Source organism: Schistocerca gregaria, chromosome 7, assembly GCF_023897955.1.
Source record: "Schistocerca gregaria isolate iqSchGreg1 chromosome 7, iqSchGreg1.2, whole genome shotgun sequence".
Taxonomy (NCBI): domain Eukaryota; kingdom Metazoa; phylum Arthropoda; class Insecta; order Orthoptera; family Acrididae; genus Schistocerca; species Schistocerca gregaria.
This window is the reverse complement of record NC_064926.1, coordinates 80644597-80669502: the sequence shown is the minus strand read 5'-3', so window position 1 is coordinate 80669502 and position 24906 is coordinate 80644597. Positions and strand designations below refer to the sequence as shown.

Here is a 24906-nt window from a genome sequence, read left to right as displayed (position 1 = left end):
ATCTGAGGTCATCAGTCCCCTAGAACTGCTTAAACCTAACAAAGGACATCACACAAATCCATGCCCCAGGCAGGATTCGAACCTGCGACCCAGCAGTCTCGCGGTTCCGAACTAAAACGCGTACAACCTCTCGGCCACCGCGGCCGGCAATGGATTGACAGCACGACACAGCAGTAACTACGTAGGAGCTACTATAGCACTGTACACAGTTGTTATTAATGCTATTATTATTACTATTAATGGGTGTGGTCAGACGTGAAGCATTGACAGCCAGAAATCTTCGAATTTCTGCCAGTTCAGGAGTAAGGAGTGGAGCAATCCAGTAATTTACGAACAGTAAATATAGCGCACACATTTTAGTTGATTTTAAAGGGGGATGCTGTGTGGAGGACAAGCAAGTGCCGCAATGGAGAGGAGTAATATAGAGGAAGTACATTTTATGACAAATATCTCCCCTCACTGCGGACAGTTAGCTTTCTTGTCTCAGAAGGGGTTGTGAGTAACACTTGCGATGCTCGAAGAATTCCTTCGTCATCCATTCTAAAACACACACACACACACACACACACACACACACAAACTAAATATCATTCATAGTCATCTTTCATAATTTTAAAAATAAAAGTCTTCCAAGAAAAGCTTTTCATTCTACAGTTTAATTTGGTGCTAAGTTTGGTGATGATGTGGAGAAGGAGAGGGCAACAGATGGGGGGGGGGGGGGGTGCACTAGCTAATGTCTAATTACACTCAAGGATAATGGTCTAACAATGGTTGTAAGCCACTGGTTTAAACGAGAGGAGTGAAAGGATCGCTATCAGGTATATGAATGCTTGTGCACCAGCACATTCACATGTGGCCCTTCCGGAATACTTAGAACGAATAGCCGGTAGCACGTGTCTCGGTAGTGGTCGCTGATAGCGTGGCTGTGCAAGTTCTCATTTTAATTTTTCTGCGGAGGTAAAATAGTCCCCCATTCGGATCTCCGGGCGGGGACTACTCAAGAGGACGTCGTTATCAGGAGAAAGAAAACTGGCGTTCTACGGATCGGAGGGTGGAATTTCAGATCCCTTAATCGGGCAGGTAGGTTAGAAAATTTAAAAAGGGAAATGGATAGGTTAAAGTTAAATATAGTGGGAATTAGTGAAGTTCGGTGGCAATAGGAACAAGACTTTTCGCCAGGGGAATACAGGGTTATAAATACAAAATCAAATAGGTGAAATGCAGGAGTGGGTTTAATAATGAATAGGAAAATAGGAGTGCAGGTAAGCTACTACAAACAGCAAGGTGAACGCATTATTGTGTCCAAGATAGACACGAAGCCCACGCCTACTACAGTAGCGCAAGTTCATATGCCAACTACCTATGCAGACGATGAAGAAATTGATGAAATGTATTATGAGATAAAAGAAATTATTCGGGTAGTGAAGGGAGATGAAAATTGAATAGTCATGGGTGACTGGAATTCGACACTATGAAAAGGAAGAGAAGGAAACGTAGTAGGTGAATATGGATTGGGGCTAAGAAATGCAAGAGGAAGCCACCTGGTAGAATTTTGCACAATTGTTGTTGTTGTGGTCTTCAGTCCTGAGACTGGTTTGATGCAGCTCTCCATGCTACTCTATCCTGTGCAAGCTCCTTCATCTCCCAGTACCTATTGCAACCTACATCCATCTGAATCTGTTAATGTATTCATCTCTTGGTCTCCCTCTACGATTTTTACCCTCCATGAGGCCCTCCGATGCTAAATTTGTGATCCCATTGAAGCCTCAGGAGATGTCCTACCAACCGATCCCTTCTTCTAGTCAAGTTGTGCCACAAACTTCTCTTCTCTCCAATCGTATTCAATACGTCCTCATTAGTTACGTGATCTACCCACCTAGTCTTCAACATTCTTTTGTAGCACCATATTTCGAGAGCTTCTATTCTCTTCTTTTCTAAACTATTTATTGTCCATGTTTCACTTCCACACATGGCTACATTCCATACAAATACTATCAGAAACGACTTCCTGACACTTAAATCTATACTCGATGTTAACAAATTTCTCTTCTTCAGAAACGCTTTCCTTGCCATTGCCAGTCTACATTTTATATCTTCTCTACTTCGACCATCATCAGTTATTTTGCTCCCCAAATAGCAAAACTCCTTTACTACTTTAAGTGTCTCATTTCCTAATCTAATTACCTCAGCATCGCCCGAATTAATTCGACTACATTCCATTATCCTCCTTTTACTTTTGTTGATGTTCATCTTATACCCTCCTTTCAAGACACTGTCCATTCCGTTCAACTGCTCTTCCAAGTCCTTTGCTGTCTCTGACAGAATTACAATGTCATTGCCGTTTTTATTTCTTCTCCATTCACTTTAATACCTACTCCAAATTTTTCTTTTGTTTCCTTTACTGCTTGCTCAATATACAGATTGGATAACAATGGGTTGAGGTTACAACCCTGTCTCACTCACTTCCCAACCACTGCATCCCTTTCATGCCCCTCGACTCTTATAACAACCACCTGGTTTCTGTACAAACTGTAAATAGCCTTTCGCTTCCTGTATTTTACCCCTGCCACCTTTAGGATTTGGAAGAGAGTATTCCAGTCAACATTGTCAAAAGCTTTTTCTAAGTCTACAAATGCTAGAAACGTAGGTTTGGCTTTCCTTAATCTAGCTTCTAAGATAAGTCGTAGGGTCAGTATTGCCTCACGTGTTCCAACATTTCTACGGAATCTAAACTGATCTTCCCCGAGGTCGGCTTTACCAGTTTTTCCATTCGTCTCTAAATAATTCGCGTTAGTATTTTGCAGCTGTGTCTTATTAAACTGATAGTTCGGTAATTTTCACATCTGTCTACACCTGCTTTCTTTGGGATTGGAATTATCATATCCTTCTTGAAGTGTGAGGGTATTTCGCCTGTCTCGTACAACTTGCTCACCAGATGGTAGAGTTTTGTCAGGACAGGCTCTCCCAAGGCCATCAGTAGTGCTAATGCAATGTTGTCTACTCCCGTGGCCTTGTTTCGACTCAGATCTTTCAGTGCTCTGTCAAACTCTTCACGCAGTATCGTATCTCCCAATTCATCTTCATCTACATCCTCTTCCACTTCCATAATATTGTCCTCAAGTACATCGCCCTTGTATAGACCCTCTATATACTCCTTCCACCTTTTGCTTTCTCCTCTTTGCTTAGAACTGGGTTTCCATCTGAGCTCTTGATATTCATACAAGTGGCTCTCTTTTCTCCAAAGGTCTCTTTAATTTTCCTGTAGGCTGTATCTATCTTACCCTTAGTGCGATAAGCCTCTACATCCTTACATTTATCCTCTAGCCGTCCCTGCTTAGCCATTTTGCACTTCCTGTCGATCTCATTTTTCAGACGTTTGTATGCCTTTTGCCTGTTTCATTTACTGCCTTTTTATATTTTCTCCTTTCATCAATTAAATTCAGTATATCTTCTGTTACCCAAGGATTTCTAGTAGTCCTCGTCTTTTTACCTTCTTGATCCTCTGCTGCCTTGAGTACTTCGTCCCATAGAGCTACCCATTGTTCTTCTACTGTATTTCTTTCCCCCATTCTTGTCAATTGTTCCCTTATGCTCTCCCTGAAACTCTCTACAACCTCTGGTTCTTTCAGTTTATCCAGGTTCCATCTCCTTAAATTCCCACCTGTTTGCAATTCCTTTAGTTTTAATCTACAGTTCATAACCAATAGATTGTGGTCAGAGTCCACATCTGCCCCTGGAAATGTCCTACAATTTAAAACCTGGTTCCTAAATCTCTGTCTTACCATTATATAATCTGTCTGATACCTTTTAGTATCTCCAGGATTCTTCCATGTATACAACCTTCTTTTATGATTCTTGAACCAAGTGTTAGCTATGATTAAGTTATGCTCTGTGCAAAATTGTACCAGACGGCTTCTTCTTTCATTTCTTAGCCCCAATCCATAATCACCTACTATGTTTCCTTCTCTCCCTTTTCCTACTGTCGAGTTCTAGCCACACATGACTATTGAATTTTCGTCTCCCTTCACTACCTGTATAATTTGTTTTATCTCATCATACATTTGATAAATTTCTTCATCATTTGCAGAGTAAGTTGGCATATAAACTTGTACTACTGTATTAGGCATGGGCTTCGTGTCTATCTTGGCTACTATAATACGTTCAGTATGCTGTTTGTAGTAGCTTACCCGCACTCCAATTTTTTTATTCATTATTAAACATACTCCTGCATTACCCCTATTTGATTTTGTATTTATAACCCTGTACTCACCTGGCCAAAAGTCTTGCTCCTATTGCGACCGAACTTCACTAATTCCCACTATATCTAAATTTAACCTATCCATTTCCCTCTTTAGATTTTCTAACCTACCTGCCCGATTAAGGAATCTGACATTCCACGCTCCGACCCGTAGAATGCCAGTTTTATTTCTCCTGATAACGACGTCGTCTTGAGTAGTCCCCGCCCGTAGATCTTTACTTCCGGAATATTTTACCCAAAAGGACGTCATCATCATTTAACCATACAGTAAAGCTGCATGCCCTCGGGAAAAATTACGGCTGTAGTCTGTAGTTTCCCCTTGCATTCAGCCGTTCGCAGTACCACAACAGCAAGGCCGTTTTGGTTAGTGTTACTAGGCCAGACTGTTGCCCCTGCAACTACTGAAAAGGCTGCTGCCCCTCTTCAGGAACCACACGTTTTTCTGGCCTCTCAACAGATACCCCTCCGTTGTGGTTGCACCTACGGTACGGCTATCTGTATCGTTAAGGCACGCAAGCCTCCCCACCAACGGCAACGTCCATGGTTCATGGGGGAGGTAGAATTTTACACAGAGCATAACTTAATCATAGCTAACACTTGATTCAAGAATCATAAAAGAAGGTTGTATACATGGACGAAACCTGGAGATACTAGAAGGTTTCAGATAGATTATGTAATGGTAAGACAGAGATTTAGAAAGCAGATTTTAAATTGCAAGACATTTCCAGGGGCAGATGTGGACTCTGACCACAATCTATTGGTTATGAACTGTAGATTAAAACTAAAGGAATTGCAAACAGGTGGGAATTTAAGGAGATGAAACCTGGATAAACTGAAAGAACCAGAGGTTGTAGAGAGTTTCAGGGAGAGCATAAGGGAACAATTGACAGGAATGGGGGAAAGTAATACAGTAGAAGAACAATGGGTAGCTTTGAGGAATGAGACAGTAAAGGCAGCAGAGGATCAAGTAGGTAAAAATACGAGGGCTAGTAGAAATCCTAGGGTAACAGAAGAGATACTGAATTTAATTGAAGAAAGGAAAAAATACAAAAATGCAGTAATTGAAGCAGGCAAAAAGGAATACAAACGTCTCAAAAATGAGATCGACAGGAAGTGCAAAATGGCTAAGCAGTGACGGCTAGTGGACAAATGTAAGGATGTAGAGGCTTATATCACGAGGGGCAAGATAGATACTGCCTACATTAAAATTAAAGAGACCTCAGATGGAAACCCAGTTCTAAGACGAGTGTAACACCAATGTTTGCGTGGTAGAGTAATGGTGGTGAGCCGTGGCGGCTCATATCGATAGTGCCACTCTCGTGGTTCATCTGTCCTGCAACGGTCATGGCGGCAAGCAGCGCCCTCTGAGGCCTATGCGAGGAGAAATGAGGCGAGGTCCTGTGGGGGGTGTGATCCGGGACGTGGTGGAAGACGGCTGTCGGGTTGACGCAGCGAGTGTGAGATTGGATCTATCGCGTGGAGATATACAAGTTGGCTCTGACCGGAAGGCGCCGTAGCAAGCAGCAGGAAGCGCGCGTCCTCTTAATTTGTGTGAAGGAGTAACGATTTTTGCATTGAATGTCCCAGTGGTTCCCGAGAGTTACGGTGGCTGCTTTCGGAGAAAAGAATTGGTAAGAGCTTGTGTCTACGCTCTTTTCTGTACGATGTTGCTGTCTGCCGATATAAACGGGTGAAAATCAGGCGCTTGTATTGACTGTACGGGAACTGGTGATGTAAAGTTACATTTGTGATTGAGTCTCACTTGTAGAGAAAATTTAGAGGCGAAAACTCTGGTGGTTTCATTGGGTCTGGTTCGTTGCTGTGCAACTAAGGGAGTCAGTTATTTGGGGTAACTGAGGGAGCACCGTTATGTTGGTCTAAGTGATACGTTTCCCACGTTTTGTCTATGGCTTCGCGAATCGAAATCGTGGGGGAGTACACGTGTGAGTAATTTTGCTATTGTATTGATGGTTATTTTGTAACTGTTCTCTGGCGTGTTAAAACACGCGCTGATTTGTAGCCAATCCAAGCAGAAGTTACCATTGCTACTTGCTTATGTGTTACTGTCCTTATGATTGGCGTTGTTTGTCTTTTGATTGTGGGGGTGCTCACGTTTAAAAAAATTACTGCTACTAGTCATAAGGGTTGTCTACTAAGCAAATTTCTTAAGCTTTTATCATATGCTGGTCTGTTTGCCTATCACATTTGCTTTCCATGCAGTAACTGAAGGAATGTGTATGGTGGTTCAAGATTGTAGGCTGACTAGTATTTGAACTGGCGTTGAGGTTAAGGGCGAGATCAGCATCCCACAAACCCGCGCGCTGGGCGTGGTTAAATGTTCCGCTATTGGGGAGCCGGCTCTCTGTTCTTGGATTTTGTAAGGATACGTGAAGAGTGAAGCGCTGTACGTTTTCGCGAGCTGAATTTCGGGGTGTCGGTGCCGTCCTAGGGCTAGAATTGTAATGTATGTTATGTTGAAAAGTAATTAACTGTACCAAACTTAAGAGAGCTTTTACTTTGATTAAGGTCTTTACATGGAATGATGTTGATATTTTGTCGATTGCGACAATAACTTTTTGTGTGGGGAGATCCTCTGAGGGACTTGTATTGTACTGTTGCAGTGCAGTCCATCTGAAACGTGCTGCTTAAAACTTGGAACTGCAGCTCTCTGATGTTATATATTACTGCTTAATCTTAAATGTCTTGGGTGTAATATGGTTGTTGAGGATTATGTAATTTATTTTGATCGCTGGTTCCTTAAAGGAAGTATTTCGTTTTAAAATATGTGCTCGGTCAGAGCCTATTTAAATATGATTTTAACTCATCACTCAAATTTTCTAGTCTTGCTTTCTTAAGAGGCTTTAAGTTAAATGATTGCTATTTGCCTGTTTAAATGTTTGAGTGACTTAAAGGAAAAGAATATTATTTTGTAATTTGTACTGATTGTTCCTTTTGGGTAATATCTGACTTACGTGTTCAATAAATGAATGTCTAGTCAATGGTGATGCACTGTTCTATCGCTAGCCTACTCCTTCCACTCCACAGCCTATTGAGCTGCTTTGTGTCGAAATTGTGTTCAGAACACCCTCTGACCTGACGCGTACGTCGAGAACTTGTTTGCGCAGCAATCGCTGACATAGTGTAGCTGAGGCGGAATAAGGGCAACCAGCCCGCATTCACCGAGGCATCTACATCGACATTTACATCTACATGATTATTCTGCAATTCACATTTAATTGCTTGGCAGAGAGTTCATCGAACCACAATCATACTATCTCCCTACCATTCCACTCCCGAACAGCGCACGGGAAAAACGAACAACTAAACCTTTCTATTCGAGCTCTGATTTCTCTTATTTTATTTTGATGATCATTCCTACCTATGTAGGTTGGACTCAACAAAATATTTTCGCATTCGGAAGAGAAAGATGGTGACTGAAATTTCGTGAATAGATCTCGCCGCGACGAAAAACGTCTTTGCTTTAATGACTTCCATCCCAACTTGCGTATCATATCTGCCACACTCTCTCCCCTATTACGTGATAATACAAAACGAGCTGCCCTTTTTTGCACCCTTTCAATGTCCTCCGTCAATCCCACCTGGTAAGGATCCCACACCGCGCAGCAACATTCTGACAGAGGACGAACGAGTGTAGTGTAATCTGTCTCTTTAGTGGACTTGTTGCATCTTCCAAGTGTCCTGCCAATGAAACGGAACCTTTGGCTCGCCTTCCCGACAATATTATCTATGTGGTCCTTCCAACTGAAGTTGTTCGTAATTTTAACACCCAGGTACTTAGTTGAATTGACAGCCTTGAGAATAGAACTATTTAACGAGTAATCGAATTCCAACGGATTTCTTTTGGAACTCTAGTGGATCACCTCACACTTTTCGTTATTTAGCGTCAACTGCCACCTGACACACCATACAGCAATCTTTTCTAAATCGCTTTGCAACTGATACTGGTCTTCGGATGACCTTACTAGGCGGTAAATTACAGCATCATCTGCGAACAACCTAAGAGAACTGCTCAGATTGTCATCCAGGTCATTTATATAGACCACGAACAGCAGAGGTCCCAGGACGCTTGCCTGGGGAACACCTGAAATCACTATTACTACGGACTGTGACCTTCCTGACAGGAAATCACGAATCCAGTCGCAAAACTGAGACGATACCCCATAGGCCCGCAGCTTGATTAGAAGTTGCTTGTGAGGAACGGTGTCAAAAGCTTTCCGGAAATTCAGAAATACGGAATCAACCTGAGATCCCCTGTCGATAGCGGCCATTACTTCGTGCGAATAAAGAGGTAGCTACGTTGCATAAGAATGATGTTTTCTGAAACCATGCTGATTACGTATCAATAGATCGTTCCCTCCGAGGTGATTCATAATATTTTAGTACAGTATATGCTGCAAAATCCTACTGCAAACCGACGTCAATGATATAGGTCTGTAGTTCGATGGATTACTCCTACTACCCTTCTTAAAAACTGGTGCGGCCTGCGCAATTTTCCCATCTGTAGGTACAGATCTATCGGTGAGCGAACGGTTGTATGTGATTGCTAAGTAGAGAGCTATTGTATCAGCGTAATCTGAGGCAGATGGAAAACCACCTAAAAACCATCCACAGAGACGCCGGCTCACCGGATCTCGACCCAAGTCCGCCGGGCGGATTCGTTACGGGAACCAGGCGCTTCTTCCCGCTCCGAAAAGCCTTGCGTCAGATCGGTCGGCTAACCGGGCGGGAATCTATTAAATTATATGAATAATGATAAGAAATACTAAAAATCAAACTGTTTGTTTCTCTTGGAAGCCGTCGGATAGGCAACCTTCAATTGGGATCGGGTGGTCGGGATGACCGTTCCTAGTTGTTTGGTATTACAGATGGAGGGCAGCAGCAGACTGCAGTGGCGCTGAGCGCGGCCGCGCGCCGGCCCCAGGCGGGACGCACCTCGTCGAAGTCGACCGTCTGCAGGACGACGTGGCCGCTGGCCGGGCAGGTGGCGTTGCTGGAGCACTCGATGTGCTCCACGCCGGCCCACTGGTTCACGAACATGGCCTCGTTGCCGTAGCGGAACCACGATAGCCGCGCCAGCCACTCCAGGGGCGCCGGCACCGACCTGTCCAAACAACAGGCCCACTCTTGTCTCACCAGAGTTGAGTTATACCGCTTCGGCTCCCTGAGGCTCATTGTTGCACTGCATTGTTGTCGAAAAGAATACGTCCATCCGAATGTTCATCAGAGTATCTTATAAATATTTGAATGTAGATCACTCAAGAACTTTTCGATATATACAGGGTGAGTCACCTAACATTACCGCTGGATGTATTTCGTAAACCACATCAAATACTGACGAATCGATTCCACAGACCGAACGTGAGGAGAGGGGCTAGTGTAATTGTTTGATACAAACCACACAAAAATGCACAGAAATATGTTTTTTAACACAAACCTACGTTTTTTTTAAATGGAGCGCCGTTAGTTTTGTAAGCACATCTGAACATATAAAGAAATACGTAATCAGTGCCGTTTGTTGCATTGTAAAATGTCAATTACGTCCGGAGATATTGTAACCTAAAGTTGACGCTTGAGTACCACTCCTCCGCTGTTCGATCGTGTGTATCGGAGAACACCGAATTACGCAGGGATCCAAAGGGAACGGTGATGGACCTTAGATACAGAACAGACTGGAACAGCACATTACGTTCACATGCTAACACCTTTTTATTGGTCTTTTTCACTGACGCACATGTACATTACCATGAGGGGTGAGGTACACGTACACACGTGGTTTCCGTTTCCAATTACGGAGTGGAATAGTGTGTGTCCCGACATGTCAGGCCAATAGATGTTCAATGTGGTGGTCATCATTTGCTGCACACAATTGCAATCTCTGGCGTAATGAATGTCGTAGACGCCGCAGTACATCTGGTGTAATGTCGCCTCAGGCTGTCACAATACGTTGTTTCATATCCTCTCGGGTTGTAGGCACATCACGGTACACATTCTCCTTTAACGTACCCCACAGAAAGAAGTCCAGAGGTGTAAAATCAGGAGAACGGCCTGGCCAATTTATGCGTCCTCCACGTCCTATGAAACGCCCGTCGAACACCCTGTCAAGGGTCAGTCTAGTGTTAATTGCGGAATGTGCAGGTGCACCGTCATGCTGATACCACATACGCCGAAGCGTTACCAGTGGGACATTTTCGAGCAACGTTGGCAGATCATTCTGTAGAAACGCGTGTGTATGTTCCAGCTATTTGGGCCACTCCAATGAAGTGAGGACCAATGTGGTGGCGGCAACTTTAGGTTACAATATATCCGGATGTAATTATCATTTTTCACTGCAACAAACGGCACTGATTACGTATTTGTTTATATGTTCAGATGTGCTAACAAAACTAACGTGGTTCCATTTTTAAAAAACGTAGGTTTGTGTTAAAAACATACTTCCGTGCATTTTTGTATAGTTTGTATTACACAGTTTCACTAGACCCTCTCCTCACGTTCGGTCTGTGGAATCGGTTCGTCAGTATTTGATGTGGTTTACGAAATGTATCAAGCGGTAACGTTAGGTAAATCACCCTGTATATATACAGGGTGTTACAAAAAGGTACGGCCAACCTTTCAGGAAACATTCCTCACACACAAATAAAGAAAAGATGTTATGTGGACATGTGATCGGAAACGCTTAATTTCCATGTTAGAGCTAATTTTAGTTTCGTCAGTATGTACTGTGCTTCCTCGATTCACAGCCTGTTGGCCCAATAGAAGGAACGTAATGTTGACTTCGGTGCTTGCGTTGACATGCGACTTATTGTTCTACAGTACTAGCATCAAGCACATCAGTACGTAGCATCAACAGGTTAGTGTTTATCAAGAACGTGGTTTTGCAGTCAGTGCAATGTTTACAAATGCGTAGTTGGCAGTTGCTCATTTGATGTATGGATTATTCAGGGGCAATAGCCGTGGCGCAGTACGTTTGTATCGGGACAGATTTCCAGAACGAAGGTGTTACGACAGGAAGACGTTCGAAGCAAATCAGAGTACCTGAGGGCCCAACACAAAAGTTTTGTCTCAAGTATAGATAGTGTTGAGGATCAGTGGACAAAGTTCCAAACCAGCGTACAATATGCGTTATATGAGTATGTGCCAAGCAAGATTGTAAAAGATGAAAAAGAGCCACCGTGGTACAACAACCGAGTTAGAAAACTGCTGCGGAAGCAAAGGGAACTTCACAGCAAACATAAACATATCCAAAGCCTTGCAGATAAACAAAAATTACGCGAAGCTAAATGTAGTGTGAGGAGGGCTATGCGAGAGGCGTTCGAGGTACTGACATGGCAGAAGATCCTAAGAATTTTGGTCTTTTGTCAAAGAGGTAGGTGGATCAAAACAAAATATCCAGACACTCTTTGACCAAAATGGTACTGAAACAGAGGATAACAGATTAAATGCCGAGATACTAAATGTCTTTTTCCAAAGCTGTTTCACAAAGGAAGACTGCACTGTAGTTCCTTCTCTAGATTGTCGTACAGATAACAAAATGGTAGATATCGAAGTAGACGAGAGAGGGATAGAGAAACAATTAAAAACGCTCAAAAGAGGAAAGGCCGCTGGACCTTATGGGATACCAGTTCGATTTTACACAGAGTACGCGAAGGAACTTGCCCCCCCTTCTTGCAGCGGTGTACCGTAGGTCTCTAGAAGAGCGTAGCTTTCCCAAGGATTGAAAGGGGGCACAGGTCATCCCCGTTTTCAAGAAGGGACGCCGGACGGATGTGCAGAACTATAGACCTGTATCTCTAACGTCGATCAGTTGTAGAATTTTGGAACACGTATTATGTTCGAGTATAATGACTTTTCTGGAGACTAGAAATCTACTCTGTAGGAATCAGCATGGGTTTCGAAAAAGACGGTCGTGTGAAACCCAACTCTCGCTATTCGTCCACGAGACTCAAAGGGCCATAGACACGGGTTCACAGGTAGATGCCGTGTTTCTTGACTTCCGCAAGGCGTTCGATACAGTTCTCCACAGTCGTTTAATGAACAAAGTAAGAGCATATGGACTATCAGACCAACTGTGTGATTGGATTGAAGAGTTCCTAGATAACAGAACGCAGCATGTCATTCTCAATGGAGAGAATCCTTTCGAAGTAAGAGTGATTTCGGATGTGCCGCAGGGGAGTGTCGTGGGACCGTTGCTGTTCACAATATACAGAAATGACCTTGTGGATGACATCGGAAGTTCTCTGAGGCTTTTTGCGGATGATGCTGTGGTATATCAAGAGGTTGTAACAATGGAAAATTGTTTTGATATGCAGGAGGATCTGCAGCGAATTGACGCACGGTGCAGGGAATGGCAATTGAATCTCATTGTAGGCAAGTGTAATGTGCTGCGAATACATAGAAAGAAATATCCCTTATAGCAGGTCACCAACTGCAAGCAGTTAATTCCATAAATTTTCTGGATTAGGAGTGATTTAAAATGGAATGATTATATAAAGTTGATCGTCGGTAAAGCAGATGGCAGACTGAGATTCATTGGAAGAATCCTAAAGAAATGCAATCCAAAAACAAAGGAAGTGGATTACAGTACGCTTGTTCTTCCGCTGCTTGAATACTGCTCAGCAGTGTGGGATCCGTAACGGATAGGGTTGATAGAGGAGATAGAGAGGGTCCAGCGGAGAGCAGAGCGCTTCGTTACAGGATCATTTAGTAATCGCAAAAGTGTTACGGAGATGATAGATAAACTTCAGTGAAAGACTGCAAGTGAGACGCTCAGTAGCTCGGTACGGGCTTTTGTTGAAGTTTCGAGAACATACCTTCACCGAAGAGTCAAGCAGTATATTGCTCCCTCTCGCGAAGAGACCATGAGCGTAAAAATAGAGAGATTAGAGCCCACACAGAGGCATAGCGACAATCGTTCTTTCCACGAACAATACGAGACTGGAATAGATGGGAGAACCGATAGAGGTACTCAAGGTACCCTCCGCCACACACCGTCACGTGGCTTGCGGAGTAAATGTAGAACTGATCGCCGTCTTAGGGAGCACAGAACATTCCAGCCTATGACTCGCGACTGGGGAAGACCTAGAACGACGTGAACAGCTGCAATGGACGAGGCAATTCTTCGTGCAGTTGACGATAACCCTAATGTCACCGTCAGAGAAGTTGCTGCTGTACAAGGTAACGTTGACCACGACACTGCATGGAGAGTGCTACGGGAGAACAAGTTGTTTCCGTACCATGTACAGCAGCCTCCACGGGTACGCTTCTGCGAATGGTTCATTCAACGATGTGTCAACCCTCATTTTAGTGCAAATGTTCTCTTTACGGATGAGGCTTCATTCCAACGTGATCAAATTCTAAATTTTCACAATCAAAATGTGCAATTGTGCAATCACGTCATCAATACAGATTTTCTGTGAACGTTTGGGCAGGCATTCTTGGGGATGTCTTGATTGGGCCCCATGTTCTTCCACTTATGCTCAATGAAGCACGTTAGCATGATTTCATACGGGATGCTCTACTTGTGCTGCTAGAACATGTGCCTTTACAAGTACGACACAACATGAGGTTCATGCACGATGGAGCTCCTGCACATTTCTGTAGAACTGTTCGTGCGCTTGTTAACAACAGATTCGGTGACCGATGGATTGGTAGAGGCGGACCAATTCCATGGCCTCCACGCTCTCCTGACCTCAACCCTCTTGACTTTCATTTATGGGGGCATTTGAAAGCTCTTGTCTAAGCAACTCCAGTACCAAATGTAGAGACTCTTCGTGATCGTATTGAGGACGGCTGTGATAAAATACGCCATTCTCCAGGGCTGCATCAGCGCATCAGGGATTCCATGCGACGGAGGGTGGATGCATGTATCCTCGCTAACGGAGGACATTTTGAACATTTCCTGTAACGAAGTGTTTGAAGTCACGCTGGTACGTTCTGTTACTGTGTGTTTCCATTCCATCATTAATGTTATTTGAAGTAATAAAATAAGTTCTAATATGGAAAGTAAGCGTTTCCGGACACATGTCCACATAACATATTTTCTTTCTTTGTGTGTGAGGAATGTTTCCTGAAAGTTTGGCCGTACCTTTTTATAACACCCTGTATATATATAGAGTGTCCTAAAAGACTTTCCCTGATTACATAAATTGATAACTCAGGCTAGAAGTAAGATACAAATATCAAACTTGTATCGCATTGTTTACAACTATCGAAGATTTTTTCTGCTTTAGGTTCGCAGTACGTAAGTAGTGGATGAGGTGCAGTGCCCAAGAAGCCATGTTAACCAATCAGAAGGCACAGTGTGTCCTGTGGTTCCATGAAACACCTTCATCAACCACAGTGCAGAGACACTTCCAGACAACATTTGGAAGGAATCCACCTGATGTCAAGAGCATTGAAGCCTCGTACGAGAAGTTCAAGAACACAGGCTCGGTTGCTGACCTTCCGAGGTCTGTTCGACCGAGAACCTCAGCAGACAGGATGTAAGGTGTAAGGTAGTATTTTCTGCGAAGTCCGAATAAATCGGTGCACTGGGCCTCGCGTGAATTACAGATGCCAAAAATCTCTCTCCATGACATTTTACACAAACGTTTATTGTTTCGTGCATACAAAGTGCAAATCGTTCAGGCCTTCTTGCCCAATGACAGTACACGTCGATATGACTTTGCGGTCGAAATGCTATCACGTATTGAGGACATGGTAGTTATCTCAGACGAACTGCCTTTTCCGAGGAAGGGACCTTTTTTGTCAGTGGAGTAGTGATTCGCCATAATGGGGGCATTTGGGGTTCACAACCCCCTGGCGAGGTCATGGAGTGCACCAGAGGCAGTCCAAAGGTGAATTGTTGCTGCGCGCTATTGCACGATCGAATTATCGGGCCATTCTTCTTCGCTGAGGCTACCGTCACATCTGCAGTGTATCTGTATATGTTGCAACTGTATGCTGTTCCTCAGATGCTTCAGTATCACCCAGATGTCTTGTTTCAGCAAGACGGTGCACCGCCTCATTGGGGTTTGGACGTCCGTGCCTATCTCGAAATGACCTTTCCTGGGCGATGTATTGGTCGTGATGGGCCAACGGTTTGGCTCCACGCTCTCCTTACATAACCCCATTAGACTTCTTTTTATGGGGTTATGTCAAGGACGAGGTCTACCGAACACATGTACCATATCTTGAAACCCTGCGGGAACGGGTAACCACAGTCGTTGAATCGATCCCTCCAGTGATGTTGGCTAATGTGTGGACGGAAATTGAATATTGCCTAGATGTGTTACGTGCTACCAAGGGTGCTCATGTGGAAGTTTACTGATGTGTGAAAAAATCTTTGATAGTTTGTAAACAATTAGACACCAGTTTCATATTTGTATCTTAATTCTAGCCTGAGTTATCAATTTATGTAATCAGGGAGAGAGAGCCTATGTCCGTTCGAATGTTCATTAGTGTACAGTGCAAAAGTCTGAATGAAATTGATCATTATTCTGAGAGTTAATTATAGAGAAGCGATTTTGACTATTTTTTGTCCGTGACTGTCTCAAGAAATATGTAAAGGTTTTTTTTAAATTCCCGCTTCCACTCCAAACTTTGTCAACTATTGTCTTACTTATTTATTTAGTGACATGTTTCGAGGGAATACCTCAATTTTAGGCTAAATGACATTACAAAAACAACTTTATAAGAAGGTCATACTGATGTTACATAGTCTTTTCGTAAATGCTGTGGCCATCCTGTGGATGAAGAGAAAACATAGTAAGAGGCGATGTCACTTTGCAAGCTGGACTTAGTGTCGCACGAAAATGTTTTGTAACGGCCACTCACTTTCTTCTTGTGGCGTGGCAGTCTCGTTGTGATGCTCTGATGTGACCAAGAGAGCCACGGAAATGGAAACACATCAGCGCAGGCCGGCCGGTGTGGCCGAGCGGTTCTAGGCGCTTCAGCCTGGAACCGCGCGACGGCTACGGTCGCAGGGTCGAATCCTGCCTCGGGCATGGATGTGTGTGATGTCCTTAGGTTAGTTAGGTTTAAGTAGTTCTAAGCTCTAGGGGACTGATGACCTCAGATGTTAGGTCCCATAGTTCTCAGAGCCACATCAGCGCATCACGACAAGACTGCCACGCCAGAAGAACAAAGTGAGTGGCCGTTACAAAACATTTTCGTGCAAACATCAGTCCAGCTTCCAAAGTGCCATCTCCTCTTACTAGATTTTCTCTTCTTCCACAGGATGACGACAGCATTTACGAAAAGACTATGTAACAACGGTATGACCTTATTGTAAAGTTGTTTTTGTAATGCCATTTAGCCTGAAGATGAGGTACTCCCTCGAAACATGTCGCTAAATAAATAAGTAATACAATAGTTCACAAAGTTTGTGACTGATAGAAGTAACTTTTTTTTAAAGAAAACCTTACATTCTAAGTACAGTGTACTGCAAAAATCTTAAGTAAATAGTTTAAATACTTTTTGAGACTTTTCGTAACAAAATTAAACAATGAATTATCGTTGTATAGCAGTATGGATAAAGCTATATCTGCGTCTGCGCTTTCGACTAGAAGCTTTATATTATGCACTATAAATAAGTTCTTGTCGCTGAGCTAAGCGTGGACTGACCTGACGTTTAGGAAGAAACCGCCGAAGAGCAGGAACGGGAAGATGAGCGGCTGCGCCATCGACATTGCCACGGAGATGCTGGAGCTGGCGCATGAGACGAAGTAACCTGCCAACAGCGCAAAGTGCGAGCCGTTACACCGCCAGCTCGAACCAACCTGTCCAGGAGCGGTCGACATGAGCGGAGGAGTCTCGGTTGCCCTTTTTACTCTGAGCGATCGTTACCAAAGTGTTTCTTCTGTCTTGCCATTTAAATTCATCTCACAATAGTTAACAGGCTCCTCAGACAACCATTTAGCCCCCACCCCCACCCCCTCCCCAGGAATCACAATGAAACCGTGAAACGCTGCATGCTGCATCTGGTATTGATAATGCTCTCGATCCGGCGAGGAAGAGAATCCACAATTTCTTCAGACATGCCACAGCCGTTGCAGTGCCAGTGACTGATTATTAGATGCTGTTGTGCGTAGAGCTAAAACATTGAGGGTATGTTGATTGCTGCAACTTAACCCCTGTTATAAATCCTCACAAGCATGTATGGGAAATGGTCTGCATTTGGGCTAGCTAGAAGTTCCATACTGAGAGGTGCTGCTGGCTTCCGGAAACGATGTAAAAAAGCGCTTCAGATCACTACAGATTTCTGCAAAACTGTAACGTCAGTTCATTGTCTTATGCGACTATAATCAACATGTACTCAATTTTGACCATCTTGAAACTTTTTCATGCAAGCATTCTTCATAGAGTTTCCGTGTTTAAGAAGAGTCTTTCTAATATACCTTGTTAAGGGCAAGCTAAGCTCTGAAAATGCCTGTAGCTTTAATATCTCCCATTTTACGTTGTTTTGTAATTAACCTAACATTGCGTAGTAGTAATGATCTAAATTATGAATATAGACAGATACTGGATAATTTTTATCTGATTTTATCCTTCAGAATATCCTTAACAATTATTTAAAGATGAAAGTTCAGAACTATTACAAAATTCGGATAATTAAATACGGAAGCTTTTCGTTCGGACGGAGAATTTAATTCCAGTTGCCAATTATGGTAGGGCAAATTTTCATTCATTAAATACGATAGAACTTGCAGTCACTTTCATTTGTTCAGAAGTCCGATGGTCTTTCCTAACTTTAACGTTAAGATTCATATAGTTAAAGGTATATATAGTCAAAGGGATCAGAGAATTAAACAAAAGGAATTGTTTCCGAGCATTCTGTGGGCTGTTGCTATTTGTGGGCCGTTACTATTCAGGAAGTAATAGGAAAAAAATGCTTGAGGTATTTCAATAATTCGCTAGAGACAAAATTCAGTGAATAAGTCAACGATAATTTTTGGGCCCCAGTTATTACGTTTATCGTTGCCGTAAGAGGAGTAAATAGCACGCACTGGTATTTTACCTGTCGACTGAGATCTAAATTAGTTAAATCACAATTAAAGGCAGAAAGTAAAATTCAAATTAAAAGCAGTGAGAGTACTGAGTGTCCAGAGCATATCCATCGTGAAAATGTAAGAGAAAGAACAGCACTTTGCCACGTAGAACGTTGAAAGAAACATACTGTTTCGTGTTCACGGTAACCTAGACGACTGGTAGAAAAAATTAGCATCAAAACGTCACAGAATCGCCTACAGTCTGAAACACACCCTCCATGCGCTGTGGGTAAAACGCATCATCGGTCTGTTGGCATACTCGCTGTCTTGCGTCCTTTGGAAACAGGCAAATTACTAACCAGACAGATCCAGTCATACGCTCCATTCAGCCACTGCCCAGCTCCTTTGTCGTTTCGAACATTGAAGACGTGCACCTCTATGTGAGAAATCGCCTTTCGTCCAGTACCCAACTCCAAATGCCCACGGTACGTTCATTTGAAATGTTGTTGGAACGGAACTGTATTCACTGACAGTAGCAACCCTGGGGTGATTTGATGTTAATTGTCATTGACATTCAACAACTTTTCGGAAATTATTTCAAAATTACATTTAATATTCGTACATTATCTTAAGGTGCTTTATGTGTGACGCATTTCTCGTGGTTATTCGTTATGACGTTGCTATCAGCGGTGCTGGGCTCCATTTCTATTACTTATTGCTTACTGCGTAAAAAAATTCTTAGTACTAACATCACAGGGCAATGAATAGTACACATTACTGTGGGGAAGTAGGTTTCAGTTTGATGTTTCACTGCATTTCTAATTGGTTCTGAAATAATGTTCTGTGGAATTGACTACATGCTTCCTTTGCATGAATGAAAGTTAAAAATGGTATTTTATTTAATCTGCCAGATGTCTCAAGGCGGTGCACAGTCTGCTGCAGAGTGGACATTCTTTATAGAATATTATTATTACCGTGAGTTCTTCCGTTTATCCGATACTATAAGAGGAAAGTATGGTAAGTGCAAGAAAATGTCTTAAGAGAACTGTCGCCCTTTTTCCCGAGATTGCCACTAAAATGCGTAGTGTCTTTCCCGTGAGTAAAGATACCGTGAACTCACATCCTTCTGTGGTTGTATAATTGTCCACCTACAGAACAGCTATTCAAAAAAAGGTGAATTTGAAGTCGTACTGTTATCTGTTTTCTGTTTCAACATAAACAAAGTCCGTTTCTCCTTATCCACAATTCCAGGCAACACTAAAGCGATTCACTGTATTTAATTTTCGAAGAAATGTCTTGCGGTAGAATCAGTTTCAAGTAAATTATCTAACAGCATAAAGCACAAACTGGAGTGAGAGGGGACATTATAGTGAGGGCCTACAAACACTGAATAGTCGCACTGTCTGCGTGACGGTTCACAAGAAATCATTTATACAGTATTACTTGTTTTCTAATCAGAGTTACCTATCAAGATGGTTGACTGCTACTGTACCAGCTCCACCGCGTAAATGTTTGGATAAGACAATGCAATCTACCATACAAGACACCCTAAACCCTCAATAAGAGTTAATTAATGTGCTCTGGGTCCTTCGTCCCCTCCCACATGGGGACTAAACTGAAAAGATTCCATTTCTAATACATTTTTACTCGCTAGCTCGATATTTCTTTCTGATTGTCATAGCTGGTTTGTAACCAAATAAAATTACCTCGTAAGCCACTCATGTTTTTCATCATTATCGTATATTTACATGTGTGTCAGTTTCCGCTATTAACTGGGGTACACCCCTTATGGTATAACAAACAGACAGAAGATGATTTCGTTGTGCAGGGTGATTCAAAAAGAAAGAAGAGACTTTAGTTGTTTACTACAGACCAACTATTAAAGATAGAAAGAAATGGCTCTGAGCACCATGGGACTCAATTTCTCAGGTCTTTAGTCCACTAGAACGTAGAACTAGTTACACCTAACTAACCTAAGGACATCACACACATCCATGCCCGAGGCAGGATTCGAACCTGCGACTGCAGCGCCTAGAACCGCACGGGCACTACGGCCGGCAAAGATAGAAAGACATTGTGCTTGTAGTGGATAGAGGAAAGATCAAAGTCTTATGTTCACACAGGCACGTCACGTAGAAGGTGTAATTAGATGAATGAAGAACACTAACTTCACTTAACGAAGGTTTATTCAGCACTTGCACATTCAAGAGCGCGGAACTAACTGCCTCCGATCCGAACACATGCAGTATATATACAGTTACAGAACATTCCATTGACATGTATGGATACTTCTAGAATCTACTAGAACCGAATAAAGAAATTAAAAGTTTGCTGTCCAGATGAGTATTGAACTCACCGCCCTCCATGGAAAGATTATTATCATAACCACTGCACCACTGTGCTACTCAGATTCTTCTGCGACGTCGCTCCCTCCTTAAGAGAACAGCGTCTCGGTGTTACGTCGCCCTAGTTCGGGAACGAGCCATCGGTCCTCCATACTCCGACTCCCGATGACTGGTGCTCGTCCTGGCGGTAGTCTTAGAACTTCTTTTGCCACTACGCTCTTCGTCACCTTTCTGCTCGAGCTTCGAACTTGCCCTGAATTTGAGGATCATTACAGGGCTTCATTCGAAGGACGTGGACCGTATCTCTGTTCTTCAACTTCGTATGTTACATCAGACAACTGTCTTATAACCTCATAAGGTCTCAAGTAGCCCCTGAGAAGTTTCTCAGAGAGACCAACCTTCCGAACAGGAGTGAAGATCCAGACGAGGTCACCAGGCTGGTAGACAATAGGGCGGTGGCTCGTCTCATATCTTCGGCGATCGTTTTCTTGAGCCTGCAGCGTATGGAGTGGAGCTACCTGCCGAGCTTCCTCAACCAATCATATGGCCGTTTTAGTCGCCGTCTATGTCTTCAGGATGTAAAGGAAACACAGTGTCCATCGTCGTAGTCACCTCACGCCCTTGCACCAGGAAAAGGGCCTAAGTCCTGTGGTGTCTTTTTTGGCTGTGTTGTAGGCAAACGCCACGAAAGGTAGCATCTCGCTCTGCTCAACAATGACGAACATCGATAGCATGTCGGCCAAGGTCGTATTAAGTCGTTCAGTAAGCCCGTTAGTTTCCGGATGGTAGGCAGTCGTCATGTGATAAGTAATGTTGCACCGACTGTTTATCTCTGTCACAAGATTCGATTGACAAATTTTCCCTCTATCCGTAATTAGCGACCTTGGGGCACCCTGTTTTAATACAATGTCTTCCACGATGAATTTGGCTACCTAGGATGCTTAGGCTGTTTTCACGGTTTTTGTAATAGCATAGAGTGTCAGATAATCAGTGCAAACAATAATCCATCTATTGCCACGAGCAGACGTTGGAAATCGTCAGAGGAGTTCAATCTCAACACGCTGGAAAGGCGTTTCGGCTGGTGGAATTGGTATGAGTCAGCCAGGTGGTTTCTGAGGAACTGACTTTCTCCTCTGGCACTCTCAAAAGAGCGACACATAGTGACCGTCACTCCTAAATAAACCTGGCCAGAAAAATCTGTTGCGGATTGTATCGTATGTCTTTATAAATTCTAAATTTCCGACTCAGGTGTGTCATGGAATTTCTGTAGAACATCTGAGAGCATGTGTTAAAGAATCACTCGTAGCCACCTCTTTCCAAACGGATCAAAGATTGCATCAGAACAGCACCGATCCCATACCCACTAGCATCTGTGGGTAGGTCCTCTCTCATCATACAGACCAAGTACAGGGTCAGCCTTTCGCAGCACATCGAAAGAATCTTTTTGAGCACCACCCCATATTTAGCAAACGCTTTTAATAACTCTTGGAGTGGCCTGGCTTTAATACAAAAAACTTTGATAAAACGACGGTAATAAGAACATAATCGGAGGAAGCTTCTCACATCTCTAACGCTTTTAGGAAGGGGAAATTCCGTTATAGATCTCACCATCTGTGTCTGGCTGCACACCTTCGTTTGACAGAAGGTGTCCAAATATTTTGACTTGTTTTGTTATAAAGAGACACTTTCTTGGATTAAGTTTCAGTCCGCCTTGTTGGAGACACTTATGAACGGCCCTCAGTCTTTTTATGTGTTGAACAAATGTCTCTGAGAACACTTCAATGTCATCTAAATAACAAAGACACATCGTCCACTTCAGGTGACATAGATTATCCATCATCCGGTCAAACGTTGCTGGTGCATTACACAAGCCAAACGGCATTACCTTAAACTCATGCAGGCTCTCAGGGGTTATGAATGCAATTTTCTCACAATCAGCCTTACATGTCCACGGTTGAGGAAAACTTACCCCCCTCCAGACAATCTAGTATATCGTCATTTCGTGGAAGAGGGTAAATGTTCTTTTTAGTTATCTTATTAAGCTTCCTGTAATCAACACAGAAGCGCCAACTGCCATCCCTCTTCCTGACGAGAACCACTGGTGATGACCATGGGCTCTGCGACAGCTGAATGGTGTCATTATTCATCAGTTTCTCCACCTCGTCTCGAATTATTCGACGTTCCGTTGCTGACACACGGCACGCTCCCTGGCTTATTGGTTGGTGGTCTCCAGTGCTAATCCGGTGCTTCACCGTCGATTTGTCTAATTTGCTCTTCACCTGTTGGTTGAAGCATTCAGAGAACTCTTGATGAATGGCAAGTAGCTTCTTCTGTTGTTCATTAGTGAGGAACAGAGTCAAATGAGAAGGTCTTGTCTCGTAGTCGTAGAGCTAATTTCGCCCACAGACTTGGCATGGGAGGTTTCTATGATGCTCAGCTGTCCTGCATTTAAGCATTTGCTATACACATGTGTCCTTAAAGGATCTGCGGTTCTCGGTGAGAGTTAACTATCCACAATTCACCAAATCCATTCTTAAACGAGACGGCAGAGGCTGGGATGATCAAATTATTCTCCATTGGTATGCTTACATTCCACTACAAGATTCATGGGTTGATGCATGGCATGACGCATGACAGCTACATTCCTAGCGCTGACTGCAGGAATGATAACTTCATCCTTCACACGCAGTCTCCACACATATGCGCGTCTTCCATTTATCATCTCACCTCGTCTAGCAGGATCATCGAGCGACCACAATCTATAATTGCCTGAGAAACTTTCAAAAAGTCCCATCCGAGAATGACGTCATGACTACATTCTTGTAAGACGATGAATTCTAAGGGCTGAGTATGGGCACTTATATGCACACGAATGGTACATCTTCCTGTAGTTTTTACATATTTCCCATTAACCACCTTCATCAGAGATCGTTTGTTGTCGACGAATACGGTTTTCTGCAACTGGCGACGGTACTTCTCCGGAATGACTGAATATGATGCTCCAGAGTCCACAAGAGTTTCGGCTGGTCGGCCATCCATGAGGATATCGACGTAGTGACCGACGGTATAGGATTTTTCTCTTCTGTGGCCTCACTTCCAAGGAAGGTCGCACCCTTTAGTTTTCCAGGTTGCGGCGGTTAGGTGATCGGCTGGAGCTTCTAAACGGCGATGGAGACCTTGATTGGCGTATTGGGGAGCGTCCTCTCCAGAGGCCAGCTTGCGGCAATGGTGGCCTAAGTCGTCCTGCACCCACATCTTACTCTTCATCTTCGTCGTCCTGGAGGTGGCGTCTGCTAAGACCCGTGGTCTAGGGGTAGCGTCTGTGATTCATAATCAAAACGTCTTCCTCCCAGGTTCGATCCTGGCCACTACCTAAATTTTGATAAATTATCACCATTGGCGGCCGAAGACTTCCGACATAAGAAGTCAGTCTCATTCTGCCAACGGCCTTGTCAAAGAGGGCGGAGGAGCGGATAGAGGTTCAGGGCACTCTCTTGTCCTAGGGGTGGGAAATTGCCCCTAAAGCGGGAAGAATCAGCAATGATCAACGACATGAGGATGCAGAAGGCAATGGAAACCACTGCATTAAAGACACGTAACGTGTATCCACAGGACATGTGGCCTGTAGTTGAAGAAGTGTCATGATGATCTCTCCATTGGCAAAAGATTCCGGAATAGTCCCCCATTCAGATCTCCGGGAGGGGACTGCCAAGGGGGAGGTTATCATGAGAAAAAGATTGAATAATCAACGAAAGGATAATGTTCTACGAGTCGGGGCGTGGAATATCAGAAGCTTGAACGTGGTAGGGAAACTAGAAAATCTGAAAAGGGAAATGCAAAGGCTCAGTCTAGATATAGTAGGGATCAATAAAAGTGAAGAGGAAGGAAGACAAGGATTTCTGGTCAGATGAGTATCGTGTAATATCAACAGCAGCGTAAAATAGTATAAAAGGTGTAGGATTCGTTATGAATAGGAAGACAGGGCAGAGGGTGTGTTACTGTGAACAGTTCAGTGACCGGGTTGTTCTAATCAGAATCGACAGCAGACCAACACCGACAACGATAGTTTAGGTATACATGCCGACGTCGCAAGCTGAAGATGAACAGATAGAGAACGTGTATGAGGATATTGAAAGGCTAAGGCAGTATGTAAAGGGGACGAAAATCTAATAGTCATGGGCGACTGGAATACAGTTGTAGGGGAAGGAGTAGAAGAAAAGGTTACAGGAGAATATGGGCTTGGGACAAGGAATGAAAGAGGAGAAAGACTAATTGAGTTCTGTAACAAGTTTCAGCTAGTAATAGCGAATACCCTGTT

At 43.4% G+C, this 24906-nt stretch overlaps 1 protein-coding gene across 2 annotated transcripts in view; it reads right to left on the bottom strand.

The window, feature by feature from the left end:
- Positions 1–24906, bottom strand: part of LOC126282005 (protein white-like) — a 254448-nt gene that overhangs the window by 31658 nt on the left and 197884 nt on the right. For both annotated transcript variants that reach the window (XM_049981397.1, XM_049981396.1), the window contains 2 exons: positions 16880–16985; positions 9212–9380 (listed from right to left, as the gene is read on the bottom strand). In XM_049981397.1, the coding sequence (XP_049837354.1) occupies positions 9212–9380; positions 16880–16985 (275 nt within the window). The remainder of the gene's footprint in view (positions 1–9211; positions 9381–16879; positions 16986–24906) is intronic.